We start from the raw sequence: 20,543 nt of genomic DNA on the forward strand, positions 1-20,543 counted from the left end.
AACCCTGATTTTCCATAGAGTATTAAAGAATGAATAAAGTGATTCCTAAAATTCCTTCTACTTTAAACAGTTCTGATTTTACAGTAAACCACAACAGTTTCCCAAATAAAAGTCTTACAGCCAACAGTAAAGGTGTGGTGCACGCGTGCTCAGTTGTGTCCGACTCTGTGACCCCATGGACGGTAGGCAGTCAGGCTCCTCTGTCCATGGACTCTTCCAAGCAAGAATACTGGAGCGGATTGTACTTCCTTCTCCAGTGGATCTTCCCAACCCAGGGATCAAACCCAAGTCTCCTGTATCTCTTGCATTGGCAGGCAGATTCTTTACCACTGAGCCACCTGGGAAGGCTCTTTTAGTCAATAACTCTACGCCAAACAAAGCATGGAGTTCAACTAGTAATAACGTACAAATGATGGATTCTTAGTTGTGACAAATGTACCACAGTTATGTGATACTGTCAACAGGAGAACTGGACGAGGGATATATCAGAACTTTCTATAGTACCTTTGCAACTTTTCTATAAACATAAAACTATTCTTAAAAAAGTATCTTAAAAAATAAAAAGTAAGTCTCAAAAAATAAAATAAAAAAGTAAATCTCTGTGTCTTACCACAGAAGCCTGGATTCTTAACCAATGGACCACCAGGGAAGTCCCAATTCCAAGTTAATATTAGAGTCTGCTTTGCTTACTAGGGCTTAGTGTTAAAATGTTAGTTTAGTTTAGCACTTCGAAATAATGTTTGAGTGATTAAAATTAACTAAATCCCACAAAAATTAGAGTTTCCCAATACTTTCTATGGAGAAGACAATGGCACCCCACTCCAGTACTCTTGCCTGGAAAATCCCATGGATGGAGGAGCCTGGTAGGCTGCAGTCCATGGGGTCGAGAAGAGTCGGACATGGCTGAGCAACTTCACTTTCACTTTTCACTTTTATGCATTGGAGAAGGAAATGGCAACCCACTCCAGTGTCCTTGCCTGGAGAATCCCAGGGATGGGGTTGCACAGAGTCCGACACAACTGAAGTGACTTAGCAGTAGCAATACTTTCTACTGAATTTATATTCAGATGATTACATCTCTAACCATGAACTCCTTGAATCAATGTTGGGTTTCTAATGGTTTGGTATAGGTAACTAGTGCTTTGCAGTTAGTTGTTGTTTTTTTTTTTAAGAAATTATTGGATCTGAGCTGGGGGAGAGGGCTAGACATAAGAAAAGGGAACAAAACACTCGTCAGCCATTAGCTCCCCAATCTAATATTATAATGGGTAGCTTCACAACACTCTAAAATCTTAAAAGACTCATTTTTATTCTAAAACAACTAATTAGACATTCTTCTCAGTTTTTCTAAAATTTCACACATTTTAATTAATATAAAAGTAACGTCCAACAGAATTTCCTTAGTGACACATTAATGAACATTTTTATAGTATTCTACTAACAAAAAATTAATGTTTAGAGCAAGATATATCTTAATTCTCCTTTTAAATAATCATACCACACCTGTTATAAAGAACTGTTTGCTTTGGGGAGCTATAAAAATCTTTTAAAACTTATCAGAGGTTTGATATTTTACCTTTTCTTTATTGAAATGTTAAAGAAGAGATTTTTTTTTTTTTTTTTTTTTTTTTTTTAGAAACTGGTCCTGAAACTGTGGCTTTTATTTTAGTTGACTGGGAAGAATACACACTGTAGGACAAATAAGGGAGTCCTATCTGATGAAAGTCAATGATGGCTCAGTTCGGTGAATAATGATTTCATCAACTAGTGTACATCAACTAAATTTTGAGTAGTAGTGAAAATATGGTTGATTTTGTTGTTTCTGAGAATCTTAAACTAAGAAAAATTATAACAGAAATTTTAAAAATTCTCAATATCATAACAAAAAGTATATTCTCAACAATTTTCATAGTGGGGAGATTGGAGACTGCCTATATATGAAAGTGAAAGTCGCTCAGTCATGTCTGACTCTGCGACCCCATGGACTATATAGTCCATGGAATTCTCCAGGCCAGAATACTGGAGTGGGTACCCTTTCACTTCTCCAGGGGATCTTCCCAGCTCAGGGATTGAACCCAGGTCTCCCACATTGCAGGTGGGTTCTTTACCAGCTGAGCCACAAGGGACGCCTAATATGTGAAAAGAAACCACTAAATGAACCTACCATTGCTAGTCTTCCCTATTCAGCTACCCATAATAAAAAGAGATCCACAAAAATAATTTTGTGCAACGTTTAGGAAGTTTCAGAGTTGGTAACTACAGGGTAAACTATATGAATCTCTATGTTCCAGAATCTATAAAATCAATCTATAAAGATTTATATAAATTCCAGAATCTAAAGTTTATCTTTCAGATAGAAGGAAAAAAATCTTTAGTATTTTTTCCCTACCTTAGTCATGCCCTTTTAAGTTACTAAATTCTTGTGATTTATCATGCAGATTTTGTATTTTAAAAATATATATATTAACACTATCAGGAGACACAGATACATACTTGTGTGTTTCTAAACAACAGTGACTTTGCCAGTGCAATCAGAACAAAAGTATTCGAGTATTAATACTCAAAAGTATTAAATGTCTTTTAAAATACACCTATTAAGAGCATACATAAAAAACAAACAAAAAGGAGTGTATAACTTAAAAAACAAACCAGTCTAGTTTGAAAACAAGACACTGATTTGCTTAAAGGACCCATAAAAATGGTTTAAAGTTACTTCACTTTCAGAACAGAATAATAAACATACCCTTAGGAAACAAAGGCTAGCCTACAAACACAAGGGATTTGTCTTTTAGCTTTCATCTTCTCACTGCTAGGTTGGTGAGAGTGGCAGCAGTGGTATGTACCTAGCACTTCAAAACTTTTAGAGATGGGAAAAGGCCAAAGACCTGGGGGAATGTTACTTCTGCCGCTGCTGCTGCTGCTAAGTCGCTTCAGTCGTGTCCAACTCTATGCGACCCCATAGACGGCAGCCCACCAGGCTCCCCCATCCCTGGGATTCCCCACGCAAGAATACTGGAGTGGGTTGCCATTTCTTTCTCCAAAGCATGCTGCTGCTGCTGCTAAGTCACTTCAGTTGTGTCCGACTCTGTGCGACCCCATGGACAGCGGTCCACCAGGCTGCCCTGTCCACAGGATTCTCCAGGCAAGAATACTGGAGTGGGTTGCCATGTCCTTCTCCTGAATGTTACCTCCAGGGCTCCCGTAATCAATTCACTATAAACACAGATGCCCATGGGCAGCTGAGGCAAGCTCCCAACAGAGTCTGAACTAGAACTCATTTCATCTAGAAGGAAGGGCAAGCAGGAAGGAGATAATGAGAACTGTCCCATCTTGGACCAAATTCCTTTTTCTCCTACATGATTTCTATCCTACTCAGTGAGGCTTTTGTAAATGATATGCCTTGACTGAACAAATTTCTGTAGTAACAGATAAACAGAGCCATAAAATGGTCCACTCTCTTTACTTGTAAAAGGTTAAAACAAACATGAAACCAGTCTTTTAAAGTATTTCTTGTTATAGATTTTTTTGACCCAGATAAGAGAAAGAGAGGAAATGGAAAGGAGAAGGGAAAGATTTAGATAATCAGGTGGGAAAGAAGTAACAGGTAAACGTAAGTTATGATTGAATTCCTGGACTGAAAATCAGGAACCCTGGTTTCTAACCCAGCTCTGCCATTAGCTGACAACTGTTTATAGGAAGAAAAACACTCTGAGGTTGTAGGGAGAAGAGAAATTTCTGATTATTCTTTTTGGAAATAGATTTGTTCAAAATTACACTACCTAGAGAACAGTAAAAGAGGGACAGTCCATGAAAGTTGTCACTTCAACACAATCTGAATGGGATTCTTCATACAACACTAGATATTTTAGATTCAGAAATGAAGGTCATAGTCTTTGCCTTGAAGGTGTTCAGCATCCAGTTAAGGTTTTGACTAAAGGTTAACAGAAAAACAGTCCTAATGTCTGATTCTGTCCTTTCCCAAGAATGTTATATGAAGGAAGCAACGATGCTTAGAATCTTGACGTCCATATCTCAAAAATGAAGCTTAGAGAAATTAACTTCAGGGACCTAAGTTTACTGACTTTACACTCAGTGCTCTGATACACATGAAAAGTATATCATATGAATATCAACTAAGCCATATGAATGTCAACTAGCTATGCTCTCCAAAGTCCTGTTCAAGTCTAAAACTGCCTGATACCTAACATCAAAACATGACCAATAAATACGCACAAGTTCCACAAAAAAAAAAGTCAAAAAAAAAAAAAAAACCAACAAAATACCTACAGGCTTCACACACCTTAAGAGCTTTAAAAATATTGCCACTACTAGCTTTAAGTATGTCTCTTTGCACAGATCTTTGCACAATTTGAGGCACAAACACACATTTCACTACTATATATGTTGTCCTATGAGTAAAACAGGGCTTCTCTGGTAGCTCAGCTGGTAAGGATTCTGCCTGCAATGCAGGAGATCTGGGTTTGATCCCTGTGTGGAAAGATCCTCTGGAGGAGGACACTGGCAACCCACTCCAGCATTCTTGCCTGGAGAATCCCCATGGACAGAGGAGCCTGGTGGGCTACCTTCTGTGGTCATAAAGAGTTGGACACCACTGAGCAACCAAATACACACATGACTAAAATATAATTAGGATTTCCCCAATCTTGATTTAAACAACTTCATAATTTATTTGTAAATGTACACAAGCAGGAAAAAATAAAAGTTACTAGAGTAGAAAAGGGAATAAGAAACACTAATTTCAATCAGAAAACTGTGAGTCTACAGATACACACACTGCTTGCATATCCTCTCAAACCTGAGACTCATTACTTTGTTTCTTTATTTCTGGTTTTTGTCATGATCCCTGAAAAGGGAACAAAAACACAGAAGAAAGGAGAAAGAACTTTGAAAGGGAGGGTTTTCCAAGTTGGAAATATTTTCCTAGTTGTCTAGAGACTTAAAAAAAAAGGGTGTCAAAATCTGACTCACAGGACACTGCTTTTTCACTAAGGTGAATTAAGATGAGTATGTTCTAACGATATATTTATCCCTATCAACGTCCCACTGAGAAACTGCAATGTCCAGCACCACAATTTAACTTGAAGACTAGCAGGACAAATCACATATACGACACCATAAAAATTTAACATAAGTTGCCGAAAAAAAGTATAGGTCTATCTGGCAAAAGTGGGGAAAAGGAATTTTCTAGATAAAGTGCCATAGTAATTTGGTTTTAAAGGCTGGATCAAATTTTAAACACTAAACTGACGGTATTTTAATAAAGGCCACTGAAACAGGCTGTTAAACGCTATGAAACTCAACCACGTCTAATTTCAATAATTTCCAATCTACTCGAATGGGTTTAGATTCCACGCAAAGAGACTTCCCTTTCTCTTTCACAACCGCACCAGTACACACACACCCCGCACCGCACCGCCACCCGTCCCTAAATCCCAACAGTATAGTACACGCGAACGAAGAAGGCTGTCTATTTCTCTGGAAGAGGCAAAACTGTAGATATGGCACTAGCACGCTGGCCTAAATTCACAGAAACCAGATGTGAATGGCAGGTACAGCGTCCAGCTCAGGGAAACACCAAGATTGGCTCCCCGCGCTCACAACTTCTCCGATCCAGACGCACAACACAATGCAGACCTAGTTCCTGGTCCCTCTTGTAACAAATCAAAGCTCAATCCTGATGCCAGCGAGAGCCACGCGGAGGCTGCACTCACGTCGCTATCCGCCCGCCCCCGGCCCCGAGCCCGCTCCGAACCCCGGCGTAGCCTCAGCTGTACCTGGCGAAGAAGTCGGCGAAGCCGCCGCTCCGTCGAGCCCGAGTCGAGGGCCCGGCAGGGCCCTGTTCCGCGGCCGGCAAGGACACCGGCGCCCCCGCCGGCGGCAGGTGGTCGCGGGCGCTTTGGCAGCGGCTCACCTCGAACGTATTCCGAGAGTTCAAGTGAACGTCAGAGAAACCGACGCGCGGCTTGGCGCCGGAGCCCCCACTAGTCCTCTCCGCCGAGGTGATGGGCGACGCGCCCTCCTCGGAACCCCCGGCTCCGGCTCCCGGCCGCTCCAAGTCCTCGCTGCCGCTGCCGTCGCTGGTCGAACTGTCCCTCGCGCCGCTGCCCGCGCCCTCGGGCTCCTCGGCGTCCGCCGCCTCCAGGCAGCAGCTCCGCAGTGGGTCCTCGAGCGGCGCGGCCCAGTCAGACAGGATGCCCGCGCCGTCCGCGCCCTCGTCGCCAGGCCCGTCCGGACCGAGGCGGCGGTGGCGCGGTTCCCGGCTGCCGGCGCGGGCCAGGTCGCGAGAGTCCTGACCCAGCAGAAAGCCCGAGTCCCCGTTGGTCATGCCACCGTGTCGCGCCGAGCCAGCATCCACCGCCTCCGCGTCCCGGTGCTTGGAGCCGGCGTCCGGCTGGCAGGCGTCCGAGCGCGGGGCTGCCAAGGGCGGCAGACCACAGGAGTGGCCGGCGGGGAGCGGACAGTAGCACAGCCCGGGCTCCAGCTGTGCCCCGGCCGCCGCGAGGTAACGCCGAAGGAGCTGCTGAGGCGGCGGCGTCTCCTCCTCCTCCTCCTCCTCTTCGGGAGGCTCCACAGCGCCGACGCCTCCGCCAAAGCCGCCTGTGGCCCGAATCATTTTCCCGTCCAGGCCCGCGGAATCGGGCGCCGGCAAAGGGAGCAACTTGGGGTTTCTTGCCGAGCAGCCTGCGGCATCCTCCGGACCCACCATCTGTGGCCGGGTGAGCGCCGCCGGAGGAGGCAGCGGAAGCTCCCCAGCACAGGCTTGGCCGGGGAAGAGCCCTGAACGCTGGGGCCGCAGCGGCTACCGCCGCAACGTTCCCAGACCCACCCCTCCCTCCCGGGAATTCGGGCAGTTGCAGGGGGGCGGGCACGCGCCTGGGCTCACGCACGCGCAAAAGCCAGACCGGTCAAGCTCCGACCTGGAGATTCCGCGAACCATAGAGACGGTAGCTAGAGAGACCCACTCCGTGACACTGCGACCGGCAATCTGGGATCAGCCCTCTGGACAGTGGAGGCTGGTTGGCCCACTCCGAACAGGACGACCATTAGGGAAGCCCGGGTATGCCTCCCTTAGCAAAAATTCACTTGATGTACTTATATCGGGCTTCCCTGGTGGCTCAGATGGTAAAGAATCCGCCTCCCAATACAGGAGACCTGGATTCCATCCCTGAGTCAGGAAGATTCTTTGCAGAAGGAAATGGCAATTCTCTCCAGTATTCTTGCCTGGAGAATTCCATGGACAGAGGAAACGGTCAGGATACAGTTCATGGAGTCACAAAGAGTTGGACACCAATGAGCGACTAACACAATTTATGGGAATAGAATACAGGATTTAGAATAAGTCCTTCCACCTCTAGTTTATATCCACCGCTCCATCCCCACTATTCAGGGCTGTTTTCATCTCAAGTTAACACGCTTCCTTCTCCACTTCATCTTTCCCAATATTAGCAAAGTTATGTTTCCCATCTAGGACAACGTTTCATCGTATCACTCTTAAAGATTTCCATTATCACTTGAGGAGATAGAAGTAGAGTCAGGCAGAGAGGGCTATTGAAATAATTCCAGCACCCCATGAAAATGGATTAAAATGGGGTGATAACCAATGAATGGAAATGAAGTGTATTTAAAGTAGAAATCCCAAGATGTGATAACTGTTCAGACAGAAGGATTGAAGAGAGTGTTACCGAACATCACCAAGTCCATGTGCCCAACAGATAGGCCAAAACAATGCTAAAATATTGGCGTTTGGAACAGAGAAACGTTTATTACAGCACCATGCAAGGAGATGGGTGGCTCATACCTTAACCCCAAAGTTACTGAAAGCTTTCATCAAAGCACTTTATGGTTAGTTGCAACTTCTTGGTGTCAGAGCCTTTGTTCTTAAAGTCAGGTCATGGTCAGGTAAATATGTTCCTGTAAACCTCTACCAAACGAATGTTATTCTCTGTCCTGACAAGAAAGGGCAAGGTCCCAAGGTACAACTTTTAACCTCCAAGGTCCAGGTCCTGGCTAAGAGGAAGCAGAGCTCAGCTGGCGGTTCCCTCAGGGTCAGGTTCCCCAGACCCTGACCAACTGTCATCACTGAGGGAGCCAGGCACCTAACTCATCTGGCCGTCAGGCTTCTCAGGCCACCCAAAGCGGGACACCACGTCCCACACACTGTGACCCAGACCGACCACCGCTACTATTAGGTCCCAGAGTCAAGGATGGGGGGAGAGGTTCACCGCTGCCTCAAGACCTGGGCCAAGGCCAGTGGAGGGCCTTGATGAGGGCTCTTAAGTCCTACAGAACATAGCTCCAAGCCTGTTCTCTTGGTGCCCAAGCTCACTCACTGACCAAAGGCCAAATGAACTGGAGGGCCCCAGGGAGAAGGCCAGGATCCACTTTTTACCTCACTCTTCCCCCACGCACTGTTGGCTGAATCCCCTCACTAACTGTCCTTTCTTAACAGCTGGTTGCTTGTAGGTGGGGCCCACTGCTGAGCTGTCCAATGTCTGAGCAGAGTCATCGGGGTTGCTCATTGACAATTGGTTGCCAGTGGGTGGGGACCTCTGACGAATGGACCAATGGCTGAGCAGGACCCATTTCCTGGTAACAGGGTGCTGAGTAATGGCACACAGCAATTCAGTTCAGTTCACTCACTCAGTCGTGTCCGACTCTTTGCGACCCCATGAACTGCAGCACACCAGGCCTGCCTGTCTATCACCAACTCCCAGAGCCCACCCAAACCCATGTCCGTCGAGTCGGTAATGACATCCAACCATCTCATCCTCTGTCGTCCCCTTCTCCTCCTGCCCTCAATCTTTCCCAGCATCAGGGTCTTTTCAAATGAGTCAGCTCTTCACATCAGGTGGCCAAAGTTTTGGAGTTTCAGCTTCAACATCAGTCCTTCCAATGAACACTCAGGACTGATCTCCTTTAGGATGGACTGGTTGGATCTCCTTGCAGTCCAAGGGACTCTCAAGAGTCTTCTCCAACATCACAGTTCGAAAGCATCAATTTTTCAGCGCTCAGCTTTCTTTATAGTCCAACTCTCACATCGATACATGACTACTGGAAAAACCATAGCCTTGACTAGACGGACCTTTGTTGACAAAGTAATGTCTCTGCTTTTTAATATGCTATCTAGATTGGTCATAACTTTCCTTCCAAGGAGTAAGCATCTTTTAATTTCATGGTTGCAATCACCATCTGTAGTGATTTTGAAGCCCAGAAAAATAAAGTCAGCCACTGTTTCCCCATCTATCTGCCAAGAAGTGATGGGACTGGATGCCATGATCTTAGTTTTCCGAATGTTGAGTTTTAAGCCAACTTTTTCACTCTCCTCTTTCACTTTCATCAGGAGGCTCTTTAGTTCTTCTTCACTTTCTGCCATAAGGGTGGTGTCATCTGCATAGCTGAGGCTGCTGTGCTAAAAGCTGAGCTCACTGCACTCTGTTACAGGAGGAACCAGCCAATCACTACAAAACTCTTGAGAATGAAGCTGATGTGGTTTGCAAAAATAGTTGTGGATTGGAAAGAACTTGATTAATAGGGGAAATATAGCTGGGAAAGTAAAATATCCAGCATTTAGAGTTCTAAAACTTCGGTTAGGGCTTCAGTTTAAAGAGGCAGATTGAAGAGGTATTTGCATAATACCACTAGGTGAGTCACTGGTAACTTCACCTGGGAAGAAAGACTAAAGATGAATGTGGGGCAGAGACTCAAAGGTGTCTCAAAAATTATTTAAGGATGGAAAAAGAAATCATATTGCAAGGGACTAAAGAGACACTAGTTGTGGATAAAATGAAGTGGCAGATATAGACCACTCATTCTACAAGTATGTCAATGAAAGGATAGCAGTAGGAGAATGGAGAATTAGAGGAAGCAGCATTGTCAAGCCTTTAAAAAAAAATACATACACACAAAAAAGTGAATATAACCTATATTTAAGTAACAAAATGCATAAATAAAATGGCTATCCATGTGCCTAGCATCCAGTTTAAGAAACATCATGTCTTTTATAGTAAGCATTTCTCAAGGTCCTAACTAAAATGCCAAGGGCATAGTTGGCAATACATTGTTTTTTGTGTTTTTTTTTTTTCCTTTTTTGACTGAGAGTCCAAATCTTAGTGCAGGATCTTAGTTCCCTGACCAGGGATTGAACCCTTGCTCCCTGCAGTGGAAACATGAGAGTCCTAACCACTGGACTACCAGGGAAGTCCCTAGCAATAAACTTATTAACAAGATTTTTCAGAAGAAGAAATGACCTCCAAGATACAGGTGGAAAAGTTAATATAGGAAGACAGAAAATATTTGTAATTCATATATCTGATAAAGGCCCAGTATCCAGAATATATGAAGAACTGAATTACAAGAAGACAACCCAATTTACAAATGAGTAAAGGAGTTGAACAGATATTTCTCTGAAAGAAGATATGCTAAAAGCTGTTAATAAGCATATAAAATGATGGTCACCATAATCTCTAGGGATATGCAAATCAAAACCTCAAAGATAGCACTCACACCCACTGTGCTGGGCTATGCTTAGTCACTCACTTGTGTCCAACTCTGTGACTCCATGGACTGTAGCCCGCCAGGCTCCTCTGTCCGTTGGGATTCACCAGGCAAGAATACAGGAGTGGGTTGCCATGCTTCTTCCAGGGGATCTTCCTGACCCAGGGATCGAACCCAAGTCTCTTATGTCTCCTACACTGGCAGACAGGTTCTTTACCACTAAGCAATTCTTTATCACTAAGCAATTCTACTCCTAGGTATATACCCCAAAGAATTGAAAACAGATGTTCAAACAAAACCTTGTAGGTGAATGTTTAGAGCTGCACTATTCATAAAAACCAAAAGATGGAAGCAACCCAAATGTCCATCAGTAGAGGAGTTGGTAAACAGAATGTGACATATACACACAGTGGACTATTATTCAGCCATAAAAAGTAATTAAATATTGATAATGCTACAAAGTAGATGAATATCAAAAAAATATTAAGCTAAGTGAAAGAAGCTTGACACAAAAGATCACATGTTGTGTAATTCCATTTATATGAACTGTCCAGAACAGGTAAATCCATAGAGAAAGCAGATTGGTGATTGTCAATGGCTGGGGGAGGGGAAAAATAGGGCAGGAATGTCTTATAGATAAAGGGTTTTCCTTTGGGGGTGATGAACATGTTTTGGAACCTGATACAAGTGGTTGTTGCATGACATTGTGAATGTACTAAATGCTACTGAATTGCACATTTTTAAATGGCTTTATTTTATGTGAATTTCACCTCAATAAAAAAGTTAATGTAGGAGATATCTAGACATAAGTATAGTTGTACAGTAAAATGGTAAAGATGAGGGTAGCTAAGAGAATTTAATTTCAATCTTTTCTCTTTTCATCTTTTTTCCTCTCTTCCTAGAGAATTTATCTCTGCAATTTTCTTCCTGCTGTCAAACTTCCCTAACTTGTTATTTTTTCTAGCAACCACTCTACTTCTCCCTCTATGAACATCATACTATTTTTAAAATCAAGTTTCTTCAAGTTGTTTATTTAGCTCATTTCCTTCCTTCCTCATGGTCAATACAAGAAGCTTTTATGAACCATAATAGCCCATACAACCCTTCTGTTTTCTCAGTGCAGACTTCAAAATTGACACACATTTCTATTTTGTAACTTTGTCTACAATAATAGTACTGCATAATTAATAACATTAGTAATTCTTGTTAGTGATTAGTGGTTATACTTCCCACTTTCAACAATAAAATTTTGTCTTATCTGATAAGTAATATCATAAGCTATCTTACAAAGAAGTACAAAATCTACTTTCAAGGTGTAGCATATTCTTTTTGTGGTCATTAAGTGTTTGACATAGAACTTTTGACACCACTTACTACATTACTACCACTCTAGGCATAAATAATACATCCTTGAACATTCCTATAAATCTGATGAACTCATTATGATGAGAAAGGATATTCTCAATCTCTGTCATAAAATATTACCCTAGTTAAAATATGAAGCTCCAATACGTTGGTCACCTGATGTGAACAGCCAACTCATTGGAAAAGACCCTGATTATGGGAAAGATTGAAGGCATAAGGAGAAGAGGAAGAGATGGCTGGATGGTATCACCGATGCAGTGGACATGAACTTGGGCAAACTCTGAGAGATGATGAGGGCCAGGGAGGCCTGGCGTGCTGTATCCATGGGGTCGCAAAGAACTGGACATGACTGGGTGACTAAACAACATGAAAACAAAATGTGAAAAACTACTGGTATACTTGGATTCTTATATTCCTAGGAAAATTTGACTTTCACAGAAATTTTCAAAATATATAATTAGTCATATTCTATGTGTGACCCAATCTTCATTATTGAAGGGTGAAGTATGGTACCATTATCCAATATTATTATTTTGCTATAATTGTACTCAAGGAGAGTACAAAGACCTCCAAAAAAGGCCTCAAAACTCCTTGTATCTTTTTTTAATCATCAATTTTTTCTTGTTATACTGAATTTCCAAACAGCATCCAAACAGTTTTACCTTCTATCATGTTAAATCACCACCATCACCACACTTATTGATTAAGTGATGTTTCTCACTTAGCTGCACATTAGCAGCAACATTTAGGGAATTTTTTTTTTTCTTAAACCCTGATGACTGGGCCACACCCAAGAAGAATTAAGTCAATATCTCTGGAGGAGGAGCCCTTACACTGGTATTAAAAGCCACTTGAGTAAATCTAATTTATAACCAAGGCTGACGAATACTGCCTTAGTAGCTACAACCTTATCTCTCTGCTTCCCTAAGCTAAAGTTTCTTTAAAAGGATGTTCACACATTGTGCACCTCTAGAGGTGATACCCTGAGAAGGATACAATGTGTCCAAGGATGTACAACCTCAGTATAATCACACAATAGCATCAGATGAACTCAAAATGAGGAAAATTCTCTTTTATAAAATGTAATGGTGGTAGGGGGCATACTCTAGTCTTCAAAAATTTTTTAAAAAATGGTAAAATTATAAAAGGCAAAGAAAAACTGTGAACATGTTTGAGATTAAAAAATATTAAAACAATATGACAATTACATGTAATACCTGCCCCTAAACTGGACTTTGTATTAGGTAGGGAAAAAGAAATATTCTATGAAGGACTGTATTAGATCAGCCAACACAGCTGTCTTATGCGTAGTAGATTAAATAGAGGTGTCAATATAAAAATTTTGATGTTTATAATTAACAATTGCTATATTCTATAAGAAAAAATTTCTATTCTTAGGAAACATACACTGGAGTATTTAGGATAAAAGGCCATGATATATGTAATTTACCCTCAAAGGCTTAAAAAATACACATGCACACACATATACACAGAATAAGGGATAAAGCAAGTAGGATAAAATGTTAACAGTGGGATAAACAAGGTCCTATTGCATAGCACAGGTACCTATGTTCAATGCCCTGTGATAAACTAAACCAGAAAATATGTGTCTGTGTGTGTATGAGTCACTTTGCTATACAGCAGAAATTAACACGATATTATAAACCATATTTCAAAAAAATTTTTAAGAATGTTACACTAGGCAAATCTGGGAATGATATGAGTGTTTCTTGTATTATTTTTATGCTTGTAACTTTCTGTAAGTTTATTTCCAAAGAATAACATTTTAAAGATGTCTCTAGTCTCTATTTTCTCACTCCTCTCTGCCCCCCAATTTACTCCATTCTAGCTTGTGTCCACAATTCTAGCTTGTGGTGTCCACTCTTATTAATGACTTCCCTGTCCCTAACTTAAGAGAGAAATTCCAGCCTCCATCTTGCTTAATCTCTCAACAGCATTCATTTGTTGATCACCCCTCCATTTTGAAATACTCATGCATCTGACTTTCAAACTTTTCAAAGAAACACTTTTGCTCCTCTCAGTTTTCATTACTCCATTGTTGCCATACTCTCTCAGTTTTCCCCCTACCTCTACGGCTACTACTTCTTAATTTCCTCAAGGCAAGAAGAATTTCTTCCCTCTTAACTGAAATTTCCTAAAGGAATAGTTCTGAACCCTCTTTTCTTCTTATTCAACCCTCTTTAACCCAGGTAGTCTCAGTATTTAGATGATCATCTATCAACTGAAGACTCTAGAGTTTGTATCAACAGCTCCAACATTATCATCCAAATGCCTTCTTGATATTTACATATAGATATTTTTAGTCATTTATGGATATGAGAGTTGGACCATAAAGAGCCTGAACACTGAAGAATTGATGCTTTTGAATTGTTGTGATAGAGAAGACTCCTGAGAGTCCTTGTAGACTGCAAGGAGATCAAACCATCCATTCTAAAGAAAATCAACCCTGAATATTCACTGGAAGGACTGATGCTGAAGCTCCAATACTTTGGCCACCTGATGCAAAGAGACGACTGATTGGAAAAGACCATGATGCTGGGAAAGATTGAGGGCAGGAAAAGATGGCAGAGGAAGGGATGATTAGATACCATCACCAACTCAATGGACATGAATTTGAGCAAACTTTGAGATAGTGAAGGACAGAGAAGACTGGCATGCTGCAGTTCATGGGGTCACAGAGAGTCAGACATGACTTAGTGACTGAACAACAATAACAGACATAATAAATATGATTAAATGAGTCTCTCCTAGTTTTCTTCCAGCATTCTCCATCTTAATACATACCACCACCATTCACTCAGTTTCTCCAAATCCTATATGCCAACTGTATACCCAGTATCTCTACCTGGTGGTCTTAAAGTCACCTCCATCCCAGGACCTCCAAGTCTAAACTCATAATTGCCTTCTCCAAATCTGCTCCTATTATAATATTCCATATCTCACCAAATGACAATATTTTAGTTGCTCACACCTAAAACCCAAAAGTCATTCTCTTTCTTATATGACCCTCTTTCTTATCCAATTAGCCATGTGTAGTGGGTTGAATTTATCTCTGGAAAAGATATGTCCAAGTCCTAACTCCAAGGACTTATAAATGTGACTTTATTAGAAAAGAGTCTTTGCAGATATAATTAAGATAAGGTTCCCAAAATGAGATAATCCTGGATTAGACATACTCCCTTCCTCATCAGTTCTCAGTTCAGTCGCTCAGTTGTGTCCGACTCTTTGCGACCCCATGAACTGCAGCAGCACACCAGGCCTGCCTGTCTATCACCAACTCCCTGAGTCTACCCAAACCCATGTCCATCGAGTCGATGATGCCATCCAACCATCTCATCCTCTGTCGTCCCCTTCTCCTCCTGCCCCCAATCCCTCTCAGCATCAGGGTCTTTTCAAATGAGTCAGCTCTTCACATCAGGTGGCCAAAGTTTTGGAGTTTCAGCTTCAACATCAGTCCTTCCAATGAACACTCAGGACTGATCTCCTTTAGGATGGACTGGTTGGATCTCTTTGCAGTCCAAGGGACTCTCAAGAGTCTTCTCCAACACCACAGTTCAAAAGCATCAATTCTTTGGTGCTCAACTTTCTTTATAATCCAACTCTCACATGCATACATGACTACTGGAAAAACCATAGCCTTGACTAGACGGATCTTTGTTGGCAAAGTAATGTCTCTGCTTTTTAATATGCTATCTAGATTGGTCATAACTTTCCTTCCAAGGAGTAAGCATCTTTTAATTTCATGGCTGCAATCACCATCTGCAGTGATTTTAAAGCCCAGAAAAATAAGGTCAGCCACTGTTTCCACTGTTTCCCCATCTATCTGCCATGAAGTGATGGGATTGGATGTCATGATCTTAGTTTTCTGAATGTTGAGCTTTAAGCCAACTTTTTCACTCTCCTCTTTCACTTTCATCAAGAGGCTCTTTAGTTCTTCTTCACTTTCTGCCATAAGGGTGGTGTCATCTGCATATCTGAGGTTATTGATATTTCTCCTTGCAATCTTGATTCCAGCTGTGCTTCCTCCTTCCTCATAGAGCTAATAAGTAGCTGTGATGGGTGTCCTTATAAAAGAAAAAAGAGAAGGGCTTGCTTTTGCAGCACATATACTAAAACTGGAACAATACAGAAAAGATTAGCATGGTCCCTGTGCAAGGATGACTCACAAATTCACAAAGTATTCCATATCTGGGGGAGGGATAAATTAACAGTTCGGGATTAACATATACACATTACTATATATAATACAGATAATCACAGGACCTACTGTATTGCACAGGAAACTCTACTCAATAGGTGTAATAACCTATATGGGAAAAGAATCTGAAAAAGAAAGAATATATATATGTATAAACACACACACATATATATATGTATGTATAACTTAATCACTTAGCTATATACCTGAAACTAACACAACATTGTTAACCACCTATATGCCAATATAAAATAAAAGTTAAATTAAAAAGTTTAAATAGTAATGAGTGGTAAAAAAAAGAGAAGGCACATGGAGACTCTGGGAAGAAGACCATGTGAAGATGGAGGCAGAGATTTGAATGATGCATCTATAGGCCAAAGGAACACAAAGGATTGCTGGCAACACCATCAATTAGGAGAGAGGCATGAAGTGCATTCTCTCTCACAGCCTTCAGAAGAAACCAACTCTGCCAACATAATTTTTTTAATGTTATTTATTTATTATTTTTTACTGTGCTGGGTCTTTGTTGCTGCCCATGGGCTTTCTCTAGTTGCAGCTAGCAGGGGCTACTCTCTAGTTGCAGTGCGCAGGCGTCTCATTGCAGTGGCTTCTCCTGCGGCAGAACACAGGCTTTAGGGCACGCAGGCTACAGTAGCTGTAGTGCGTGGGCTCAACACTTGCAGTTCCCGGTTCTAAAGCATCAGCTCAGCAGTTGTGGCGCATGGGCTTAGTCGCTCCGAAGCATGTGGGATCTTCCCTGGACCTGGGAAACCCGTGTTTCCTGCATTTGCAGGTGGATTCTTCACCACAGCCACCAGAGTAGTCCCCTTGCCAGCATCTTGATTTCAGATTTCTGGTCTCCAGCATTGTGACAGAATAAATTCCTGTTGTTTTAAAGCACTAAGTCTGTGGTAATTAGTTATCACGGCCTTAGGAGGCTAACATACCTAGTCTGGGCTCCCCAGGCAGCTAGGTGGTAAAAGAATCTGCTTGCCAATGTAGGAGCCAAGGGTTCAGTCCCTGGGTTGGGAAGATCCCCTGAAGGAGGAAGTGGCAACCCACTCCAGTATTCTTGCCTGGAAAATCCCATGGACAGAGGACCCTGGCAGGCTACAGTCCATGGGGCCGCAAAACAGTTGGACAAGACTGAGCGACTACAATACCAAGCAGTCACTAAGGTCTGTTTGTGTTACCCTGCTGAATATCTGTGGTTTTTTTTAATTATATAAAAGAATGTTATTAACTGTAGTTCACCATGTTTTACATTAGATCTTCTGAAAGTAGATAGCTGAGATCCTTACAAACTTTCAGCTATAAGATGGATAAGGTCTAAGGATTTAATGTAAATATCCTCTAAATGTACTCACTTCAAATAGCTACCCACCCAGACTAAGTCACCATCATCTCTTCCCTGGGTGACATAAGTAACCTCCAACCAGTTTCTCCACATTCCCTTGGGGCCACATTCAAACATTTCCCCATGCTGCAACCAAAGCACCTTCTAATAAACCCATATCTGATCACTGCCTTGCTCTTTTAGTCACCCTCATATTAACCTTTCAGGAGTTTAAAAGAAACACTTTTTCCTTAGGTCTCATTTCTCTATTGTTTCCATTTTTTCCTCCTATATTTTGGCTGTTTCTTCTAAGTACTCTTCTGAGTTCCTCTTCGTTGAATCATCCTCAACTTCCCGAAATGATTTAAATTCCACGCATGCCTGGTAAAGCCTTAGCTAGTAAAAGAAGTGGCTAGGACTAAGGTTGCGGATTATAGTTAGAATACAAGTATTGAGAAGATGTGCATTGCAGATTAACCACAAGGGTGAGACACATGTGGGAAATGAATGATAGTAAGATCACAAAGCAACTGCCGTTTGGTAAACCACAGCAGGACAGCCACAAACCAAGAGAGAGATAAGATGCTCTAGAAATGCATACTGATCCTCTGGGGAAGCAAACTGATGCCACATATCAAGAGGCACCGCAATCCTACTCCTGGGAATGTGTCATAAAAAAATAATTCAAAATAATAAAATAAAAGCTACACAAAAAGGCCTGTAACAAAATGTCTTAATAGTTAAAAGTGAGAAATCACTTAAATTGTCAATAATATAGAAAGTGTACAAAAAACTAGGTTTATCTATGAAATATTACAAAGTTGATTAAAATGATAAAATATAGAAATATGGGGCCATTTTACAAAACAATATTAGATAAAAGGTAGAGAAACATAATTGTATATCATAACTATGATGATGCATAAAACCAGCATCTCCAGTTTGATAAAAATTAAAAAGGATAGATATGAAAAGAGAATGATGGAGGGTTTTTTTTTAATATACCTTCCCTTTTTATGATATTTTATTTTTAAAATATTTCTATTTATTTGTGCATTTATTTATTGCCTGTGCTGGGTCTTCAGTGTTGTGTGGGCTTCTCTCTGGTTGTGGCAAGCAGGGGCTGCTCTCCAGTAGTAGTGTACTGGCCTCTCATGGTGGTGGCTTCTCTTGTAGCCACACAGACTCCAGGGAACATGGACTTCAGTAGCTGGAGTATATGGGCTCAGTAGTTGCAGTTCACAGGCTCTAGAGTGTGGGCTCCGTAGTTTGTGGTACACAGGATTAGTTGCTCCTCGGTACGTGGGATCTTCCTAGACCAGGGATCATGTCTCCTGCACTGGCAGGCGGATTCTTTACCACTGAGCCACCAGGGAAGCCCCTTTATGATATTTTAAAACGGATTAAATAGCAATTCTTTAAAAGAATAGTCTGAAATGCATTTCCAAACACATATCATAACTATGAATTGTGAAGAAGCGAATAAGAGAGTCCCTTGGACTACAAGGAGATCCAACCAGTCCATCCTAAAGGAAATCAGTCCTGAATATTCATTGGAAGGACTGACGCTGAAGCTGAAACTCCAATACTTTGGCCACCTGATTGATGCAAAGAACTGACTCATTGGAAAAGACCGTGATGCTGGGAAAGATTGAAGGCAGGAGGAGAAGGGGACAACAGAGGATGAGATGGTTGGATGGCATCACCGATGCGATGGACATGAGATTGAGTAGGCTCTGGGGGTTGGTGATGGACAGGGAGGCCTGGTGTGCTGCAGTCCATTGGGTCGCCAAGAGTCAGACATGACTGAGTGACTGAACTGAATTGAACTAAGAAACAGACCTCATTTAAATTGTTCAGTTTGTCCTGCTAATGTGACTGATCCGGTGTAGGATCACGCATTCCTTTCAGTTTTCATGTCTGCTTCTACCCCTGCAATGCAGGACAGTTTCTGTCTTTCTTTGTCTTTCATGACCTCTGGGTTATCTGTCCAGTTGCACATGTCCTGCCCTGCACATCTGATTTAATGCTCTGTCATTGTTGTCTTGAACTTCTTCATCATTTTCAAGGAAATTTTGAAATTTTCACATTTTAATTTGATCAGGGCTCTGTAAATTAAGTAGTTGATTCTGAATGACCTTGATAGTTTTGAAAAAGATTGGCTGGCTGTTTATAAGATCCCTCAGTTTAGGTTTGGCTTAATTGTTTCTTCATAATTCAACCCAGGTTATGAATTTTTGGTAAGAATACCACTGAAGTGATGTTGTGTCCTCAGGCCTGGTAGCAGGAGGTACAGAATACTAGTTTATTCCCAATACTTGTAACAATAACTTTAATAACTTAGTCAAGATGATGCCTTCCAGTTTTCTGCACTGTCCAGTGTCACAGTTTTGTCCTTTGATACACATTTTCAAATTGCTTTGTGAAAAGGTTGTACAATTTTACATTTCCTACCAGCACTGTGTGAAAGTGCCCATCATCCTAAACCCTCACCAAGCTAGATCCTATCTCTTAAAAAAAACTTTGCAACTTTACAAGAGGACTGTCTTTAATTGTTTCGAACTATTATACTTTTCTTTGAAAAGTACTACTAATGAAGGTGGACCTACCTCCTTCTCCATCCCAGCCCACCCCACAACCATATTACTTAAGTCATTTACATTTCTTCTTTTGAGATTAAGTAAAAAATCTCTTTGGTTCAACCTGCTTCTAGTCCACCTTAGTGATGAGATAATCCTAATAAATATTTGTGAGTTGAAAGGACACCACGGAGAAGTATACAAATTATAAGCCATCTCATGTGGTTTTAAATGTTTAACAAAATGGACAACAGAAACTTCCTTTAGGAGCTGGTGATTATCTTTAGTATACAACTGTGTATTGTAAATTCCTGAAGGGGTTGTGATAAACTGGCTCTGGATTTAGGCCACTGGGGAGAGAAGAGAACCCCTGTGGCTTGCTCACAATGGATGCGTGAAGGATAAACAGAATACAGGAGGAAAAAAAAAAGAATAGAAGATTCTAGGGTGCTCTGTTGGAGGGCAGTAGGGATGAGGTAACCATATAGCAGAAAACCTCTGATAGCTGAGTTATTCTGGTGATCCAGCT

General features: G+C 41.7%; 1 protein-coding gene and 1 non-coding gene across 4 annotated transcripts in view; one reads left to right on the plus strand and one right to left on the minus strand.

Moving 5' to 3' along the window:
- TBC1D12 (TBC1 domain family member 12) overlaps nucleotides 1-6,860 on the minus strand; it is an 85,638-nt gene extending 78,778 nt beyond the window's left edge. The window contains exon 1 of one of the 3 annotated variants that reach the window (XM_043475939.1): nucleotides 5,796-6,860. In XM_043475939.1, the coding sequence (XP_043331874.1) occupies nucleotides 5,796-6,727 (932 nt within the window). In that variant the 5' untranslated portion in view covers nucleotides 6,728-6,860. The remainder of the gene's footprint in view (nucleotides 1-5,795) is intronic. The other 2 variants (XM_043475940.1, XM_043475941.1) reach the window with 2 other exon arrangements.
- A 9,130-nt stretch (nucleotides 6,861-15,990) lies between these two features.
- LOC122446881 lies at nucleotides 15,991-16,093 on the plus strand. Its single transcript, XR_006271040.1, has one exon. It is a non-coding gene; the product is annotated as a U6 spliceosomal RNA (small nuclear RNA).
- The last annotated feature ends 4,450 nt before the right edge of the window (nucleotides 16,094-20,543 follow it).

This window comes from Cervus canadensis, chromosome 8, assembly GCF_019320065.1.
Source record: "Cervus canadensis isolate Bull #8, Minnesota chromosome 8, ASM1932006v1, whole genome shotgun sequence".
Classification (NCBI taxonomy): domain Eukaryota; kingdom Metazoa; phylum Chordata; class Mammalia; order Artiodactyla; family Cervidae; genus Cervus; species Cervus canadensis.